We start from the raw sequence: 18,983 nt of genomic DNA, 5'->3' as shown, positions 1-18,983 counted from the left end.
TGGTGCAGTGGGTTTAGGCACCAGCTTCAGCACAGGCATCCCATATGGGTGTTGCTTTGAGTCTCAGTTGTTTCACTTCTAATCCAGCTCCCTGCTAATGTGCCTGGTTAAGCAATGGAAGATGACTCAAGTCCTTGGGGCCCTGCAACCACATGGGAGACCCAGAAGAAGCTCCTGGTTCCTGGCTTCGGTCTGGCCCAGCCACAGACATGCAGCCACTTGGGGAGTAAACCAGCAGTTGGGAGATCTCTGTCTCTCCTTCTCTCTCTGTAACTCTGACTTTCAAATAAATGTCATTTTTTTTAAAAAATGGAAGTGATGTCTCTTCATCATACTAATTACTCTGAAAGATGAAAGAGAAGATGCACACCATTTTACTTCCCTTACTTAGTTATTACATTTTATAAAATAAACAAGTCAGAATAATTCAGGTACCCAATAGAGAAACAATTTATAATCTTATCTTTTCCTGATATGACTGCATTTTCTTTCTGGTAGTAAAAACAAATGCATCTGGGGCTGGCACTGTGGCATAGTGGGTAAAACCACCACCTGCAGTGCTGGCATCTAATATGGGCACCAGTTTGAGTCCCGGCTGCTCCACTTCTGATCTAGGTCCCTGCTAATGCACCTGAGAAAGCAGTGAAAGACAGCCCAAGCTCTTGGCCCCAAGCACCCACATGGGAGACCTGGAAGAAGCTCCTAGCTCCTGGCTCCTGATCAGCCCAGCTCCAGCCATTGTGATCATTTGGGGAGTGAACCACCAGATGGAAGCTCTCGCTCTCTCTCTATAACTCTGCTTTTCAAATAAGTAAATAAATCTTTAAAAAAAACAAAAGCTGCATCTGAAAATGGAGTAACTTATGTATGTATAAAATCTCTCTCTGGGAGCCGGCGCTGTGGCGCAGCAAGTTAACATCCTGGCCTGAAGCTCTGGCATCCCATATGGACACCTGTTCAAGACCCGGCTGCTCCACTTCCAATCCAGCTCTCTGCTATGGCCTGGGAAAGCAGTAGAAAATGGCTCAAGTCCTTGGGCCCCAACACCTGTGTGGGAGACCCGGAAGAATCTCCTGGCTCCTGGCTTTGGATTGGTGCAGTTCCAGCCATTGCGGCCAGTTAGGGAGTGAACCATCGGATGGAAGACCTCTCTCTGCCTCTCCTCTCTGTGTAACTCTGACTCAAATAAAAAAATAAATCTTTAAAAAAAAAATCTCTCTGGGGTCAGCCCTGTGGCGCAGAGGGTTAAAGCCCTGGCCTGCAGTACTGGCATCCCACATGGGCACCAGTTCGAGTCCTGGCTGCTCCTCTTCCAATCCAGCTCTCTGCTATGGCCTGGGGAAACGATAGAGGATGGCCCAGTTTCTTGAGCCCCTACACCTGCTCAAGCTCCTAGCTTCAGATCAGCTCAGCTCTGGCCATAGGGGAGAGTGAACCAGCAGAATGAAAGACCTCTTTCTCTTTCTGGCTCTGACTCTCTCCATAACTCTGTCTTTCAAATATAAAATAAATCTTTAAAAAAAATCTCTCTAGAAGGATACAGGTAGGCATTAGCAGTTACTTACCAAGAGTCAACAGGATGACAGAAGCCAGGCATGAAGAGGGGCTGGGGAACTTACATTCACGGTGTACCCTTTGTACCTTCTGATTTTGTACCATATAGAAACATTATTCATCCCCTACAAAGTCCATAAAGAGAATATGCTAAAAGGGCTTACCTCCTCCACAGTGCAATGAGGACGCCTCAGACCTTTGCTACCCTCTTCAGAAATTGTCTCGTTTATAGCCTGTTCTTGAGGTTTCCACGTTAAGGAACTCTCTGGATTGCCTTTGCTATGGCGACGGCCACCTAGTCTTCTGTTATAGCCTTCTGAGTTCAAGGTATAACTGGGAAACAGAAAAAAAGAAAGGAAAAAAATGTATTATCAAACTGCTTAAATTGCTGGAACTCAACCTACCAGAGAACCCTGTGATTAAGCTGTTCTAGCTTGCTCCTAGCATCTCATACAACTACCATTTGCAAAAGTGAAATCTATCCCTACAGAACTGGGCATCCAACTCGATTTCATTCCTGCAGTGTACATACTCCCTACACTTGGTACTGCACTTTTTCTTAGTTACTCAGCACCACTGGAATTAATTATTCATGTGATTACTTGTTTAATGTCTATATCTCACACATCTCACACATTAAACTGCTATCATAGTATAGTACCTAAGTCAAAAGGCACTTGGACACCCCCTCCCCCCACCCCAGTTAACTGCTCCTGGTAACAGAATCTGCCTTTCTTGCTATTACCAATAACATGATGCATTGGAAAGGCTGCAATACCACTTTCACAGTACTTCCACAAAAATTTATATAATAATGAAACAAATCATGAGTAAACATATAAAAACTGAAATAATGCCACTAAAGATACACAATGGCTGAGGAGGTGTTCCAGATTAAAAGAGATTAGAGACAAGACAATGATATGTAATATACACTCTCACACTGAAACTGGACCAGGAAGGAGTAAAGAGCTACAACGCAGAAATTTAATAAAGACCTGTTGGGACAGATGCCATGGCACAGCGGGTGAAGCTGCCATACTGGAGTGCCTGGCTTGAGTTCTGACTATTCTCTGCTTCTTTTCCAGCTTCCTGCTAAAGTATCTGGGAGGCAGTGCATGAAGGTCCAAGTACTTGGGTTCTTGCCACTCATATGGGAGACCCATAGGAGGTCTGGCTTCTGGGTTCAGCTTGGCTTACCCCAGGCAGTTGCAACAATTTGAGGAGTAAACAAGTAGATGAAAAGCCTTCCTCTCTTGGGGCCCGCATTGTGGCGCAGCAGGTTAACGCTCTGGCCTGAAGCACCGGCATCCCATGTGGGTGCCAGTTCGACACCCGGCTGCTCAATTCTGATCCAGCTCTCTGCTATGGCCTGGGAAAGCAGTAGAAGATCGTCCAAGTCCTTGGGCCCCAGCACCTGTGTGGGAGACCTGGAGGAAGCTCCTGGCTCCTGGCTTTGGACCAGCTCAGCTTCGACTGTTGCAGCCAACTGGGGAGTGAAGCAACGGAAGGAAGACCTCTCTCTCTCTAACTCTCCTCTCTGTGTAACTCTGTAACTCTTTCAAATAAATAAATCTTTAAAAAAAAAAAGTTTTCCTCTCTTTCTCTGTTACTCTACTTCTCAAATAAATTAAATAATAAAAAAAAAAAATAGGGGGGCCAGCGCTATGGCGCAGTAAACTAAGCCTCCACCTGCAGCACTAGCATCCCATGTGAGCTCTTCTGATCCAGTTCTCTGCTATAGCCTGGGAAAGCAGTGGAAGATGGCCCAAGTGCTGGGCCCCTGCACCCACATGGGAAACCCAGAAGAAGCTCCTGGCTCCTGACTTTGGATCAGCCCAGCTCCAGCCTTTGCATTTGGGGAGTGAACCAGGGGATGGAAGACTTTTTTCTCTGTCTCTCCCTCTCTCTGTCTGTAAATTTCTGATTTTGGTAATCTATGACTCTGTACAAATAAATATCCAATATCTTCCTTCTTAAGAAATAAACAAGCTCAAATATTTAAGATTGAAAGGACAGCAGAAGTCAAAAATCTACCCTTAAGTGGTTCAGGAAAAAATATGTGTAGATGACATAAAATAATAGAGCAAATTTAACCAAATAGTAACAACTGGTGAATCTAGGTCAAGGTTATTCAAGTAACTGCTTCAAAAAACATACAGCAGAGGCCAGCATTGTGGCATAACAAAATTAAGGCATCGCCTACAATGCCAGCATCCTACAGGTGCCTGTTGAAGTCCCAGCTGCTCTACTTCCAATCCAGATCCCTGCTAATGACCTAGGAAAGCAGTAGAACATGGCCCAACTGGCTGGGCCCCTGCCATCCATGTGGGAGACCAGGAGACCAGGAGCTCCTGACTCCTGGCTTCAGCATGGCCCAGTCCCAGCCATGGCAGCCATTTAAGAATTAAACCCAGAAGATGGACAATCTCTCTCTCTCTCTCTCTCTCTCTCTCTCTCTCTCCTTCTCTCTCTGTAATTGCTTCTTTCAAACAAATAAATAAATCTATTAAAAAAATACAAAGAGCAAAAACTGACATGACTGGAAAAAGAAACAGACAACACCATATTATAACAGAAAACTTCAAAATTCTTCCTCATCAATCAATAAAAAAGTAAATAGAAGATCAGAAAGAGCTGTAAAAAACATTTTAAGGCAACTTAACCTAACTGAAATTCACAGAACACTCTACCCAATAGAGCAAAATACACATGCTTTCCAAGTGCACAAGGAATAATGTCCAAATATACTATATTCTACACTACAAAAGTTAAAAGAAATCACATAAAGTATATTCTCCAACCACAAAATAATTAAGCTAGAAATCAGTAACAAGAAAGTCTCAAATGTTTGGAAATCTAACAATATATTTTTATCTTTCTAAGCAATCAGGCATTGAGGCCAGAGTTGTAGCACACCAAGTAAAGCCGCTGCTGTAACGGTGGCAACCCATTCAGGCAACGGTGTGAATCTGACCCACTTCCAATCCAGTTCTCCTTTGATGTCACTAGGAAAGCAGCAGAAGATGGCCCAAGTATTTGGGACCCTGCCATCCAAGTGGGAGCCTGGGATGGAACTCAAGATTCCTGGCTTCAGTGTGGCCCAGCCCAAGCTGTTACAGCCATTTGGGGAGTGAACCAGTAGGTGGATAATCTGATCTGTCTTTCCCTCTCTGTAACTCTAATAAATAATAAATCATTTATAAATAATTAATCATGCACCAAAGAGGAAGCTAAATCAAAACCAGAAAATACTTCAAATGAATGAAAATGAAAGCAAAGATCTCAAAATTTGGGGAATAAAGCTAAAGCAATGCTTATAGAAAAACGATAAAATGCTTAAGGAATAAGTCTACTTCTATCTAAGTATGTAACTCCTAAGAAAAAGGATATCTTTACACAATCACAACACAATCATCAAGTTTAGGACCTTTTAGCAATGATGCAATAATATAACATGTAGCATATATTCAAATTTATCGAAAGCTATTAAAATATCCTTTATAACAATTATTTTCTCAATAAGGTCTACTCTAGGATCTCACACTGCACTGAGCTGTCGTGCATCTTTGTCTTCTTTAGTCTCACTTTTTAGCCTTCCTTCTTCTTTTTAATGAAAAGTAGAGGCTACTGTTTTCTAGAATGAACCTTAATTTGTTTAACTTGTTTTCTCGTGATTATATTCAGATTACTGGTTTTTGCTGGAACATTACATCAGGTAATGTCTTCCTCAGCATAATATCTGGAAACAAAGTGTCAGTCTGCCCCCTGTTGATAGATTCAATGTTGATCTTTTGGTTAGGGTGGTGTCAGGCAGGTTCCTCCTCTCTACAGTTACTATTTTTCCCATTATATCTAATAAGTAATTTGTGGAGAAATATTTTGTGTTATATAAATATTCTGTACCTTATCAAATTTTCACTAATTTCAGCTCAACTGATTCTTGTCCATATCAATTATTACTATGACAGTTACTAAATGGTGATTTTCTAATTCTTTCAATTTTGCGCACTTACTAGTTAGCATTTTACTATAAAGATGTTTCCCTCACTATACTACACATTTACTAATATTATGCATATAATATATGTAATAATGTATCTATATTCCTGCCTTTATTCACACTGATGAACTTAAGTTGTCTCCAATATGGCAGTGACAGACTCTTTAAAAAGTTTCCTCCTATGCCAGCAGCCTGTCAGTTTTTGAGCACTCCTTTTACTTTTTTTCTTAAAAGATTTATTTACTTATTTGAAAGGCAGAGCAACATAAGAGAGGGAGACACACAGAGAGAGAGAGACAGAGAGAGAGAATCTTCCATCTTCGGGTTCACTCCTCAAATACCCACAACAACCAGGGCTGGGGCAGGCCAAAGCCAGGAGTCAAATACTCTACCTGGGTATTGCATGTGGGTGGCAAGGGCCCAAGTATCCACACCATCTCTGCTGCTTTCCCAGGTGCACAAACAGGATACCAGATGGGAAGTGGAACAATCAAGACTTAAACTGGCACTCTGATATAGGATGCCAGTGACTCAGGGGGCAGCTAAACCTGCTGTGCCACAACACCAGCCCTGAAGACTCCTTTACTTTCTGGCACAAAATGTTCCACATTCACTCTATACTTTCCCTCCTAGATCTACAATCAGCCATTCATGAAACTCCAGAGGACCCCAGGTTCCAATCTCTCATTCTTAAATATAAGTGGCTAGCCAAGGATTATTAGGTGTTTAAGACTCCAACTTAAAAAACATAACTAAGAGCTGGCGCCGCGGCTCACTAGGCTAATCCTCCGCCTTGCGGTGCCAGCACACCGGGTTCTAGTCTCGGTGTGGGAAATCCAGATGGAGTTCCTGGCTCCTGGCTTCAACATGGCCCAGCCCTGACTGCTGCAGCCATTTGGGGACTGAAATAGTAGGTGGAAGGTACCTCTTTCTCTCTCTGACACTCTGCCTTTCAAATAAATAAATCTTTTCAAAAAATAACTAGAAGAACAGAAAATGAGAATGAGAATATGCAGGAAAATCAGATCAAATTTAAAGGTCTAACATCTAGGCAACAGAAAGAAGGAAGAAAACTATGTTCAGTGAATGAAAATCTATCAGGCTATATGTATGATTTCTGTATTTTTCTGTGTATATATATATATATATTAATTTAGAAGAAACTCAGCGACAGTTCTTTCAAAAAAGGTATCAAAATTAGATCACGCTATGAGCATTCACTACGGTAGACAAGGTAATACACACCTGGGCTCCAGTCTCTCAGTAGCTACATGATCTTCAGCAAGTTACTGAACTCAAAAGTACTTATGTAACAAGATGACATAATAGAACTAAAGTGAAAATGCCTACCTAGCAAGGGTGTGCACCTAACAAATGCTGTTTCCACTTACAAAAAGCCAGAATTTAACACCTACCCAAAGGAAGGCAGAACTCTGCGTGGCTGATCTCGGGTTACCGTCACTCTGATCTTTGGATAGTCACTTATTCCATTAGGAGATTTATTACCTATTTTAAAAATGCATTTGTAATTGTGGAAGAAAAAAAACAAAAACAGTGGTGAACAACCTACATTCTGAAAGAAAATCTGAGAGCAATCTACATTATAGAACTAAATTTCTTTTAAAAAAATTTATTATTAATAGACAACACAGGAGTCCAGCACAAATTTTGCAAAAGTTAAAAGAAAGCAATTAGCTTAGTTTGTCTTTGATCTCAGATGGGCATTAACAGAATTCACAGCAAGTTTTTTTAATTTTGCTTGGTGAGACTGACAAGAGGCCCTGAAGAACTCAAAATTACAAACTCTCTATAAACTAATCGATCTAAATAAATAGTTCAAATTATGTTTCTTCTTCTCAAGACGACCAGCCACAAGTTACAATTTTACTATATGCTTCCAATAATTATAAGACAATTACTATAATTCAAGAAGACAGTCAGACTTCATCAGCCACGCTCTCTGCGGGACAAACGACTGCAGCAGCTTTGGAGTCCCTGAGGACTCCAGGACACAGGGTTTTAGAGCTGAAAACTCCATCAGCCAGCTGCAATGAAAACCTAAACTGACACAAATTCATTGGTTTTATTAAATCTGACTTGCACCCACGTAAAGCTAGTCTTTATCCCCAGGGTGACTAATACTGAATTGCAGAAATATTCATGCTTGATTATAGCGCTCTACTCCAGATTCCAATAAGTTTATAAAGTAATATTCAATAAACATAATTTATCTAAATTTCAAAGTGTCTGAATTCACAAAATATCTAGTCCACAAGCATTTCAGGTAAGAGATGGTTAGTCAAGAAACCTGTCCTACAAAACCTGCTTCTCTGACTAGTCTACACAAGCCCACAAAATATCCGCTGGCACCTCGGTCACAAGATGTACTTACCATCCCTCACAGGTCAATTGTAATGACAAGCAATTTTAAACATTTAAATACCCAAACAATATGAGTAGATTACAAAATTCAATTTACACTAGCTTTTTAAATGAAATAAAAGTTTTCAAAGAAATATCATCCTCATTCCAAGCCCTTTGGAACTAGATCATCTGACACAGGGATGTGCCTTTTCTCTTGCTCTTTTCTCCAGCACCTGAGATACTTAACTCTAAGGTATTTATCATTGCCCTAGCTTCCTCCTCTTTGATTCACCTTCCCTAACTTCCTCCTCTTCCTCTCAAATTTTACAAGCCTACCTGTAAGACATCACAATAATTTCTCCAAACTCTAGCATCTTCGACTTTTCTTTACCATAACATTTTGTATAGTATACACAATAATTACAATTCAATTTCAGGGTCTAATGCAGATACAAAAGTCCCTACATCAAGCCGGCGCCACGGCTCACTAGGCTAATCCTCCGCATTGCGGCACCGGCACACCGGGTTCTAGTCCTGGTCGGGGCGCTAGATTCTGTCCCGGTTGCCCCTCTTCCAGGCCAGCTCTCTGCTGTGGCCCGGGAGTGCAGTGGAGGATGGCCCAGCACCCCATGGGAGACCAGGATAAGTACCTGGCTCCTGCCATCGGATGAGCGCGGTACGCCGGCCGCAGCAGCCATTGGAGGGTGAACCAACAGCAAAAGGAAGACCTTTCTCTCTGTCTCTGTCTCTCACTGTCCACTCTGCCTGTCCAAAAAAAAAAAAGTCCCTACATCATAAAACCGTGAGAACTGAGAACCTGAGGCTGCTCCCAAAGATGATGAAATCCTCAAGGGAAGGGACAAGGTTTTATTATTCTGTTGTTCCTAATACAATGCCTAGAATAGAGTAACCTGTCAGGAAATATGTTATTTTAAAGAATAAACCTTACCTAAGTCATTAAGGACACTGATAATATAAATAGAAAACATACAGTAAATTCAAAGACAACAATTCTGAAAGAAAACTCTTTACTAAATTATCTAGAATGGTAGAGAACATGCTAATCCTAACCCAAGATCAGTGTTTTTCTTTCACCATCTCAAAACTTAGAGGAAAACAGCCAAAAGGCAGTAGAGGAACACAGAAATATCTTTAACCACCTCACCCAGTTTCAGCATGTTGTTCCAGGATCCAGAACCTGTCAGTTCACAAGATGAAGAGCCTGAAAATACCTGAAAATTAAACAATCACTTCTGTGGCATCTAAATTTTGCAATTTAAACCAGTTTCTAAGATGAAAAGATCACTGTAATAATATTATTTTCTCAGGTAGTTCACAGAAGAGATACCACCATTAAGACCAAAGGTATAATTTATCAAACTTGTAAAATGATTTAAAAAAAATAATAATTCTGGGGCTGGCACTACACCACAGCAAGTTAAAGCCCCAGCCTGCAGCACCTGCATCCCATATGGGTGCCAATTGAAGCCCTGGCTGCTCCATTTTTGATGCAGCTTCCTGCTATGGCCTGGGAAAGCAGAAGATGACCCAAGTGCTTGGGCCACTGAACCTACGTGGGAGACCTGGAAGGAGATCCTGGCTCCTGGCTTCAGATCGGCTCAGCTCCAGCTGTTGCGGCCATTTGAAGAGTGAACCAGCAGATAGAAGACCTCTCTCTGTGTGTCTCTACCTCTCTCTGGAACTCTATTTTCTAAAAGATTTAATTATTTATTTGAAAGGCAGAGCCACCCCCCCCCCCCGACACACACACACACACACACACACACACACACATCTGCTGCATCCCAAGGTGCACATTAGCAGGAAACTAGAATCAACACCAGAGCTAGGACCCGACCTCAGGCACTACAATATGGGAAATGGACATCCTAGGTGTCATTTTAACCACTATGTCAGATGCCTGCCCCTATAAATACTTTTAACTGTTCAATTTCTTAATCTTTAGTTACTTGGCCTTTATATCACAGCTAATAAAAACATTTCCTGGCCATTGCAGGCACCTGCTAGATGAAAGTGCTTCTGTCTCTCTTTGCCTCTCAAGTAAATAAATGTAAAAATAACACTATTCCCAAAAAGACAATATTTTGAAAATTTAACTTTAATGATTAAGTACCAAGGTCAGTAGCCCCAGCGGCCCCCAATCCCACACTGACCTCTTCTGAAGAGGACACATTCCGTGTTCCATTACAAGCAGAAGTTACCATGGGCTTTGTGGTCAGTTGGAATGGGAATCCAAATAAGCTGGCAGCATTGTAGAGACTGTTTTTCACTTGATGAATAAAGCAATCTACAAAATATTAACAAACTATAAATAAAAATTAATAAACTTTGAGATTGAATCTTAGAACCTCTATCAATTTTTATTAAAATTCCTATTTTCAATAACTGAAATAAAAAAGTATGTATAAAAATAATTACATCCTAACTGAATAATTAGAATTCCAAAATTGTGTTTTTTAGTTCTAAGTAAAATTTTGGGGATGCTACAAAATCACGAAGCCATCATTTTAGCAAACCACATACCAATTAACAAGAAAAATGTTCTGAAAGCGCAGCTTTTAAGCCATGAGTTAGTTTTCTAGGATATATAAAACTGTTACTAGATTGATGAGGGCATAATTACACAACAAAGAGCATGTAGCCACTAGGTATGGTATAATCCTAATAGGAAGCACTCTAATCTACTCAACTGGTTTTTAACTATTTACCTGGCAGATAACAACACAGCTGCCCTGAACAACTCTTTACTAACCCCCTGCTGTATTTTGGCTAAGCAAAGTATAAAATATGAAACTCTTAAACATCCATGACAGAACAAGGCTATCCGTCTGCTACAGAAGACATGGGGGAAGATCTCAAACTCACCCCTTTCTGCCACCAAAAAAGGATTACAAAGTAAGAGTAACTTTCAGTGCCTTCCCCACTTCTCCTTTTATCACAACTACCCTATTCTGACTTCTACACATTTGGTCTTAAGTCTTCTACAATTTCCTTTCTATTTCCTAATTAAAGACATTTCAACACATTCATTTGTAAAAAAGAGACTATCAGTATACATTCTGCTTCAAACAAATATAGCTGAAATGGTGAATTTTAAAGCAATTAGTGCTCCAGACATAATATTAATTTCCAGAAAGATAGGGAATAATTTAAAATAAAGGGAGGTTATGGTTAGGTCAAGTAGAATGCAACACAAAGTAACTTGCTATTGGATCACAGTTAGAAGTACTAGAAGCCAGTGTTGTAGCACAGTAGCCAAGTCGCCATCTGTGATGCTGGCATCCCACTGGGGCACCAGTTTCCTGTCCTGATTGCTCCACTTCTGATCCAGCTCCCTGATAATTGCCTGGGAAAGCAGCGGAGGATGGCCCAACTCCTTGGGCCCTTGCACCCACATGAGAGAACCAGATGAAGCCCCTGGCTCCTGGCTCCTGGCTTCAGATCGGCTCAGCTCCAGCCATTGCAGCCATCTGGGGAGTGAACCAGCAGATGGAAGACCTCTCTCTCTATCTCTACCTCTCTCTAACTCTACCTTTCAAATAAATAAAGCCCTGGCTGCTACACTTCCAATCCAGCTCTCTGCTGACAGCCTGGGAAAGCTGTGGAAGATAGTCAAAGTGTTTGGCCCTCTGCCACCCATGTGGAAGAACCAGAACAAGCTTCAGACTCCTGGCTTCAGACAGGCCCAGCTCCAGCCTTTGCGGCCACTTGGTGAGTAAACTAGCAGATGGAAGACCTTTCTCTCTGTCTGTCCCTCTGTGTAACTCTGCCTCCCAAATAAATCAATCTTAAAAAAAAAAAAACAAAAAAACAAAAAAAAAAAACCACTACAATAAAAGTACCAAAGCTTGCCAATGAGTTGCTTCTCATTTTAGGAATTTGGGATAATTCAAGGTTATCACTCTAATAATGTTGTAGGATACCACTTAAATTCCGCTATGCTTTCTAAAGTGAGAAAGAGCTTCAGAGACTAATATTAACAAGAGCATAAGAGGTAACCTTGATGACACAGTAAAAGGTGATCACTAAAAAGTATAATACTTTATTGACCTTCAGCTGAAAATTGGACAGGATTTTCTTATTACCTTTCTTACTTTACTCATCATGCCTCCCTGACATTAGTACTATATATGTGCATCTTATTCTCCAACATATAATCACAGATCCTTAAAGAGAACCTGCCTTACTCATTTTTGTTATTTCCTGTAGAACCTAACACATTACTTAACATTAATGCATACTTAGCAATTATCACTGGACTTAAGTATTAACACAGACATGTGCACACTCAACTACCACATTTGGAGGTCGACTCAAATTCAGAAATCATTTCTGAGAAAGAGGAATGTCTTGTTAAGGTATTCCAAGGCACCTTTACCTCTGATCTATTTTTATTCTCTTCTAGCCTTTCAGTTATATGGAGGTAAATGATTAGTAACAACAAATTGGATCAGTTTACTCAGTCATCTGTACTAGATCAATCAGTTTGTAGGAGTTTTTACAATGTTTCTTCTTCAAAAATAAATAGTATCTTTTCTGTACAGAAGGATTTAGAATTTCTAAATGACACATTGGTTAAACTTTCTGAAATGATATTCATGTCCCTGGTAATAGCGGTTACCTCTAGAAAAGATAATTAAAAGGGCCAGCCTGGGGTAGTCACTGTGGCATGTGTCCCACATGGACACTGGTTCTAGTCTCACCTGCTCCTCTTCCAATCCATCTCCTTGCTGATGGCCTTGGAAAGCAGTAGATGATGGCCAAGGTGCTTGGGCTCTGACACCCATGTGAAAGACCCAGAAGAAGCTCTGGACTCCTGACCTTAGATAGGCTCAGCTCCAGCCATTGTGGCCATTTGGGGAATGAACCAGGGAATGGAAGACCTTTCTCTCTCTCTTTCCTTCTCTCTGTAACTCTGCCTTGCAAATAAATAAATAAATCTTAAAAGGGGGGGGGGGGGGGCCGGGGCGCAAGACTATGGCATAGAGGGTAAAGCTGCCACCTGCAGTGCCAGCATCCCATATGGGCACCAGTTCAAGTCCCAGCTGCTCTACTTCCAATCCAGCTCTCTTCTATGGCCTGGGAAAACAGAATAGGTCCAAGTCCTTGGGCCCTTGCCCCTGTGTGGGTGAATTGAAAGAAGTTCGTGCCGGCGCCACGGCTCAATAGGCTAATCCTCCGCCTTGCGGCACTGGCACACCGGGTTCTAGTCCCGGTCAGGGCGCTGGATTCTGTCCCGGTTGCTCCTCTTGCAGTCCAGCTCTCTGCTGTGGCCAGGGAGTGCAGTGGAGGATGGCCCAAGTGCTTGGGCCCTGCACCCGCATGGGAGACCAGGAGAAGCACCTGGCTCCCGGTTTCAGATAAGCGCAGTGCGCCGGCCGCAGCGCGCCAGCCGCAGCGGCCATTGGAGGGTGAACCAACAGTAAAGGAAGACCTTTCTCTCTGTCTCTGTCTCTCACTGTCCACTCTGCCTGTCAAAAATAAAAAAAAAATTTTAAAAAAAAGAAAGTTGTGACTCCTGGTTTTGAATTGGCCCATCTCTGGCTGTTGCTACCATTTGGGGAATGAACCAGTAGATGGAAGACCTCTCTCCATCTTTGCCTCTGCCTCTCTATAACTCTGCCTTTCAAATAAATAAATAAAAATCTTAACAAAAAGATAATTAAATAGGAAAGGAAAAGGAAAGAGACTTTTCACTGCTTATACATAATTTTCACATTTTGAATTTTATTCCAAGCATTTTTCCTTTAAAATTTTCAGTACCTAATCTTGGTCTTTTGGCTGGTATTTCATCAGTGTCCACTGTAGAAAACAGAGTGCTGAAAAGAGAAAAGAAAAATAGCATATACTGGTATATATGAATAAACGCATAAACGCACACATATCCATTTCTGTAGATAAATCTAGTATTCATATAACATACCTCTCTTCTACCCACTTTGTCATAAAATAAGATCCAATTAACATTTTAAAAGAGAATGTTGGGGCCGGCACTGTGGCATGGCGGGTTAAAGCCCCAGCCTGCAGCGCCAGCATCCCATATGGGCGCTGGTTCAAGTCCTGGCTGCTCCTCTTCTAATCCAGCTCTCTGCTATGGCCTGGGAAAGCAGTGGAAGATGACCCAAGTCCTTGGGCCCCTGCACCCATGTGGGAGACCCAGAAGAGGCTCCTGGCTCCTGGCTTTGGATCGGGTCAGCTCTGGTCATTGTAGTCATTTGAGGAGTGAACCAGTGGAATGGGAGACCTCTCTCTCTGGCTCTACCTCTCTCTGTAACGCTTTCAAATAAAATACTTCTTTAAAAAATGTGGAGAATGTGGTAGAGCCAGTGTTGTGGCACTGTGGGTTAAGCCAGCATCCCATATGTGCACTAGTTTCAGTCCCCGCTATTCTACTTTTGATTCAGGTCCCTGATAACGCACCTGGGAAAGAAGTGGAAGATGACCCAACTGCTTGGGCCCCGCGACCCACATGGGAGACCCAGATGGAGTTCCAGGCTCCTGGCTTCAGCAGGGTTTGAGGCCATTTGGGGAGTAAACCAGTGGATGGAAGATAGCTATCGCTATCGCTCTCTTTCTTTCTCTCTCTCTCTCTCTCTCTCCATCTTCCTCTCCATTTCCTTCTCCCTCTGGGTAACTCTGCTTTTCAGATACAAAAACAAACCTTTAAAATAAAAAGAGAATGCTATTCTATAGTTCTTCAGCATTTGAAGAATTATGGTTTCAACTATCTGAGAAAGAACCCAATTCTCTACCATGTAATAATCTGTAGGCTAAAGTACAAACTTGAAAGTGGGCAGAAGTCACTTAGCTAGTAGATGAACCTGGAAGGCCTAGGCCTATTATTCTCTTTTCCTGTACAGAAATAATTTAAAAACAAGTAAATAAGTTCCCTTTGAAAGACAACCCCAAAGAAAGTTCTGTTTTACTTCAAGTGACACATATGCAGTCTTAAGACTGTTCTTAGCTAGCAAAAGATAATACATTTAACTACATTTAACTACATTTCTATCATGGGAAACTACATCACAATAAAGACTTTGGAATCAGGAAGGTTTCTAAACCAACAAGTCAAGAATATTAGTATCTTGGTATACTAGTAATCATCTTTCTGAATCCTTATGATTAATCATATTTTTATAAACTAATAGATGGGGTTGGTACTATGACATACTGGGCTAAGCCTCCGTCTGCAGTGCCAAGTATCCCACATAGCCTGCTCCTCTTCCGATCCAGCTCTCTGCTATGACCCAGGAAAGCAGTGGAAGATGGCCCAAGTGCTTGAGCCCCTGCACTCGCATCGGAGACCCAGAAGGAGCTCCTGGCTCCTGGCTTTGGATCAGCATAGCTCCAGCCATTGCGACCATTTGGGAAGTGAACCAGAGGATGGAAGACCTCTCTCTGTCTTTCCCTCTCTCTGTAGCTCTGCCTCTCCAAAAATAAATAAATCTTTAAAAAATTTAACAGAATGAGATCCAAGGAAAATAACATTCTGCCATTAAACATCTCAAGACCTGACTGAAAATTGGCTTATGTTGAGAAGAGCAGTTTTAGATAAAGGATGTGAATCCCTAAAGAGCAGTAAAGAACTCCCAGTCATCAGCAGAAATTCACATCAAAAAGAAGGAACAAGCGTGAGTAAATTAACATTAAGTATGCACCAAATGTTTATCCTGCACCTGATTCTGAACAAAACCCTTAGGGTAGAATAAACTACTTCTATACATATTAAGCATCAATTTAGGCACTTTACAACATGTTCTCAAATTATCCTCACATTAACCCTACAAAAAGCTCAAAAAGAGGAGTAAATTGAAACCACGTCTCTCTGGAGTATATGCGATCAAACTTATTGATGACTACATTCTCAGACTCATGTATTAACCATCTTGTTCTCTCAAGCTCCCAGAAACCAATCTTTTCCCTACTTTTCCTTGACCTTGACCAGCTTAATAAAAAAAAAAAAAAAAAAAAAAAAAAAACTCAAATTTACACTTGAGAGCTGAAAAGGTGGGCGGTGTACAGAATTTGTGTGGTACTTTATTTTCTAGATTCTTATGGAAGGTGGGACCCTATGAGACAAGCCAAGGAGATACTGAGTCGGAAGAGTTTTTAGTTTCTCCCAAATTTTAGGAATGGACCAGTGAACTTTAACAAGGAGCTGGCACCTAATTTTTTTTTTCTAATATACTAATTCTAAAGCACAGAAGCAACCCCCCCCTCACCCCAGGGGGCCCCGCACACACACTGTTTGACAGCTGTTTCAGAACAAGACAGCTGCTGTTTGTGGTGCTAAAAGAACAGTACTCGCAGTCAAAAGGGCTTTGGGTAAGCTATGAATCTCACTTCCCTTAACTGACAGCTGGGAGTGTGCTTCGTAGACAGAGCCGCAGCACAGACAGCACTCCTTCAATTTTTATTTTTCAGCCTAAGAGCAGCAAAACGTGCCAAATCCCATGTGTTGCCAGCCACCAGCTTGGACTCTGACAAGAATATTAAAGAGCCCACCATCACCCTCCAACTCCAAAAACAAACAGCCCCTTCGTTCATCACGAGCTGCGCCTCCACACACCAGCCTGATGGGCGCGACTACGTCATCAGGATACCGGCGCCCCGCACTTCTCCGACCCACTTAAGCAGAGCAGGGCCCGCCCGGCTGGGTCAGCGCAGTGCCCGCCGAGGAGCCTGATGTGGGGGAGGGGCACGGCCAAGCCAGCGCTCAGCCCACTCTGCTCACCTGTTCGAGCGCCGCCTCTTCAGAAGGGCCCGGGAGGGGGGCGCTGACCGGTCGCAGAAACGGAAAATGGTGCCGAGAATCCTAACCAGCCATCTGTACATACCAGGCCTGAGCAGCAGCGGCGGCCGACACACCCCGAGACGCAAACCCCAGAGCTGTCGCCGCCGCTGCCGCCTTCCCCGACTCGGCCACCACCGCCAAGACCTAGTCGCTGACTTGTGACGTGACAACAAGGCCCACAGATAAAACGTCCACACAGCTAGGGGAGGCGCCCGCCCGCCACAGCGCCTGACGTCACCTCCTCCCGCCCGACCGGAAAGCTTCCTCCTCGATATGCGCAAGCGCAACCTAGTACCGCCCCCTACCAGCGATCCTGGCAACCAGAAACGGCAGAACGATCTCCGGGCCAATCACTGACGAGGGAGCGGGGGCGGGGGCGGGGCTTCCTCTGTACGGAACCAGTCCCGATTCGGCCCGTGAGACAAGGCCCACAAGCCACACGTGAGAGCCATACCCCGGAGCCATCCGAGGTCCTAGAGCGCTGTTAGTGCTCAATAAGTTTTTGAGTATACAGGATAAAGGTAGGTCAGGCTAATTAACAAAAGACTACCGGCTCAGTCGCCCTTTATCTGACATATTCCCCCTACTTTTGAATGTGTTATACCTCCTTCAGGTTTCTCAGCGACCCTAGGCAATAGGGCGTCTTTTCGCCCGTTTTTCAAATAAAGGAAATGGAAATCACAAAACTGACTAGCGGTATAGCTAAAGTTTGAACCAAGGTATAAATACCAGCGTCAGTCCCTCGGCCTTGAGATCCCTCCCTCTACCGGGAGAAACTAGATTACAATACGGAATGACTGGTTGCTGTGATAAAGGAAAGTGCAAAGTGCAGGGGACCCAGAAAAAGGAAAACTATGCGCTGAGGCAGGGTAAAGAGCAGACTCCTAAAGAAGGCTTCGCAGAGGTGAGGATGAAGACAACTGTGGCCTGCAATACACTTGTTTGCTCCCCTGGCCTGGCACAGTGAGTCTCATTACTTCCTTCTAAAATCTAGAGGTCGCAACTCTGGTTAATTATCAACTGTAGAACAAGTCTCATCCTGATTAGTGATAAAAAAGAAAAAAAAAATCCGGTTACCTCCCTGAAACAATCCTAGGAGTTCTCAAAGTCCTTCATGCTACACAAATCCCAGAACCCCACTTGTTTTTTTACCTGCAATTCAGTTCAGGCTGGAGTCCCAGACTTTCCTGAACTTGCAAGAAACTCACTAAGGGATTCTCCAAACAAAAGAGCAGTTTCCCTTCCAAATTAATCAGAAAACTGCTCGTTTCTTTGGAATAGCAACCTATTCTGATCTGGTCACCAAGACTTGAGAAATAATTGAGATCAAGTCTCCTAGACCACAGTGCAAACCAAACTGTTTGCTTTTTTTTTCCTGCCTCATTCATTGTACAGGCACAAATTCAATACTAAAAGTTCGTAAGAGCCATGAAACGTGAGAAAGCTTCAATATTACAGACTTCAGCCATTATCACAAGTCCTTAGCAAACGATATCTCCAGAAATGAGTGGGGCAACGCACACCAACGTGCTGCCCGCCCTCACATTCCCCAACCTCCCTATCTCCTGCCACGGCCTGCAAGTCCTCTTAGTTACCCTCTGCAATGAAGAAATGGAGACTCATCCTTATAGTTGCTCCCACCTGGGACTTTTCTGCCAGTTGGTGCCTTCACTGTCCGGTGGTCCACAGTAGGGGCATGGGCCTCTGCCCATCCACTGGCCAAGGAGAGGGATTACCCTTAATCGCAACTTCACCCCCACGGCAGCCATTCCCGGATCCAGGAGCTCTTCGCCGAAGGGCCAGGAGATAATCCCAAGGCCTCGTGGAGTTACGAGGATGTAGAGATTTGCGCCTTCGGCTGGGAAAACTTGCAACCTAGTACTGCAGGAAGGGCACAACTTCATTGCTTAAGCTTGTACGGGCTATTCCAGATACATGCCGCAGTTTCCCAAAAAGATTCCCGCACTCCCCCAGCCAGGAGCTGCTGCTTCAAGCTTTTCCAGGGCCCCACCCCCCTCTTCCTCCACAAAACAATGAAGACCCAGCCCACCAACCCATTCTTTGGTCTTGCAAATTTTCCCTTTCGCAGCATTCCCAGAATGTTTAAAAAGAAAAAAAAGGATTTAAAAAAACTCAAGTTTGTTTTTGCCGATCCCTGCCAGAACAGAGTTCTGAGCCATTTCACGCAGGACTAGGGATCCATAGAGGAGGTTTTGTTGGTTTAGGCCTAATGTGCCTAAAATCCAG

At 43.0% G+C, this 18,983-nt stretch overlaps 1 protein-coding gene across 25 annotated transcripts in view; it reads right to left on the bottom strand.

Annotated features, from left to right (window-relative positions):
* The window catches only part of SENP2 (SUMO specific peptidase 2), a 48,187-nt gene extending 29,435 nt beyond the window's left edge, over nucleotides 1-18,752 (bottom strand). For 4 of the 25 annotated variants that reach the window (XR_016233205.1, XR_016233204.1, XM_089332065.1 and 1 more), the window contains exons 1-6: nucleotides 18,378-18,752; nucleotides 13,706-13,761; nucleotides 10,096-10,229; nucleotides 9,087-9,153; nucleotides 6,973-7,063; nucleotides 1,719-1,887 (exon numbers count right to left, since the gene is read on the bottom strand). Coding sequence is in view for 12 of the 25 variants with exons in the window: in XM_089332065.1 (XP_089188191.1) it covers nucleotides 1,719-1,887; nucleotides 6,973-7,063; nucleotides 9,087-9,153; nucleotides 10,096-10,229; nucleotides 13,706-13,761; nucleotides 18,378-18,640 (780 nt within the window). In the remaining 13 variants the exon portion in view is untranslated. Of the gene's footprint in view, nucleotides 1-1,718; nucleotides 1,888-6,972; nucleotides 7,064-9,081; nucleotides 9,154-9,495; nucleotides 9,633-10,095; nucleotides 10,248-13,705; nucleotides 13,762-14,362; nucleotides 14,604-16,676; nucleotides 17,022-18,377 lie in introns of those variants that run through there. The other 21 variants (XR_011388023.2, XM_051818835.3, XR_011388022.2 and 18 more) reach the window with 18 other exon arrangements.
* Nucleotides 18,753-18,983: the final 231 nt, after the last annotated feature.

This window comes from Oryctolagus cuniculus, chromosome 4 (assembly GCF_051225735.1).
Source record: "Oryctolagus cuniculus isolate XC-2025 breed Fujian yellow rabbit chromosome 4, ASM5122573v1, whole genome shotgun sequence".
Lineage (NCBI taxonomy): Eukaryota > Metazoa > Chordata > Mammalia > Lagomorpha > Leporidae > Oryctolagus > Oryctolagus cuniculus.
The sequence above is the reverse complement of the archived record's forward strand: the minus strand, read 5'-3'. Positions and strand labels throughout refer to the sequence as shown.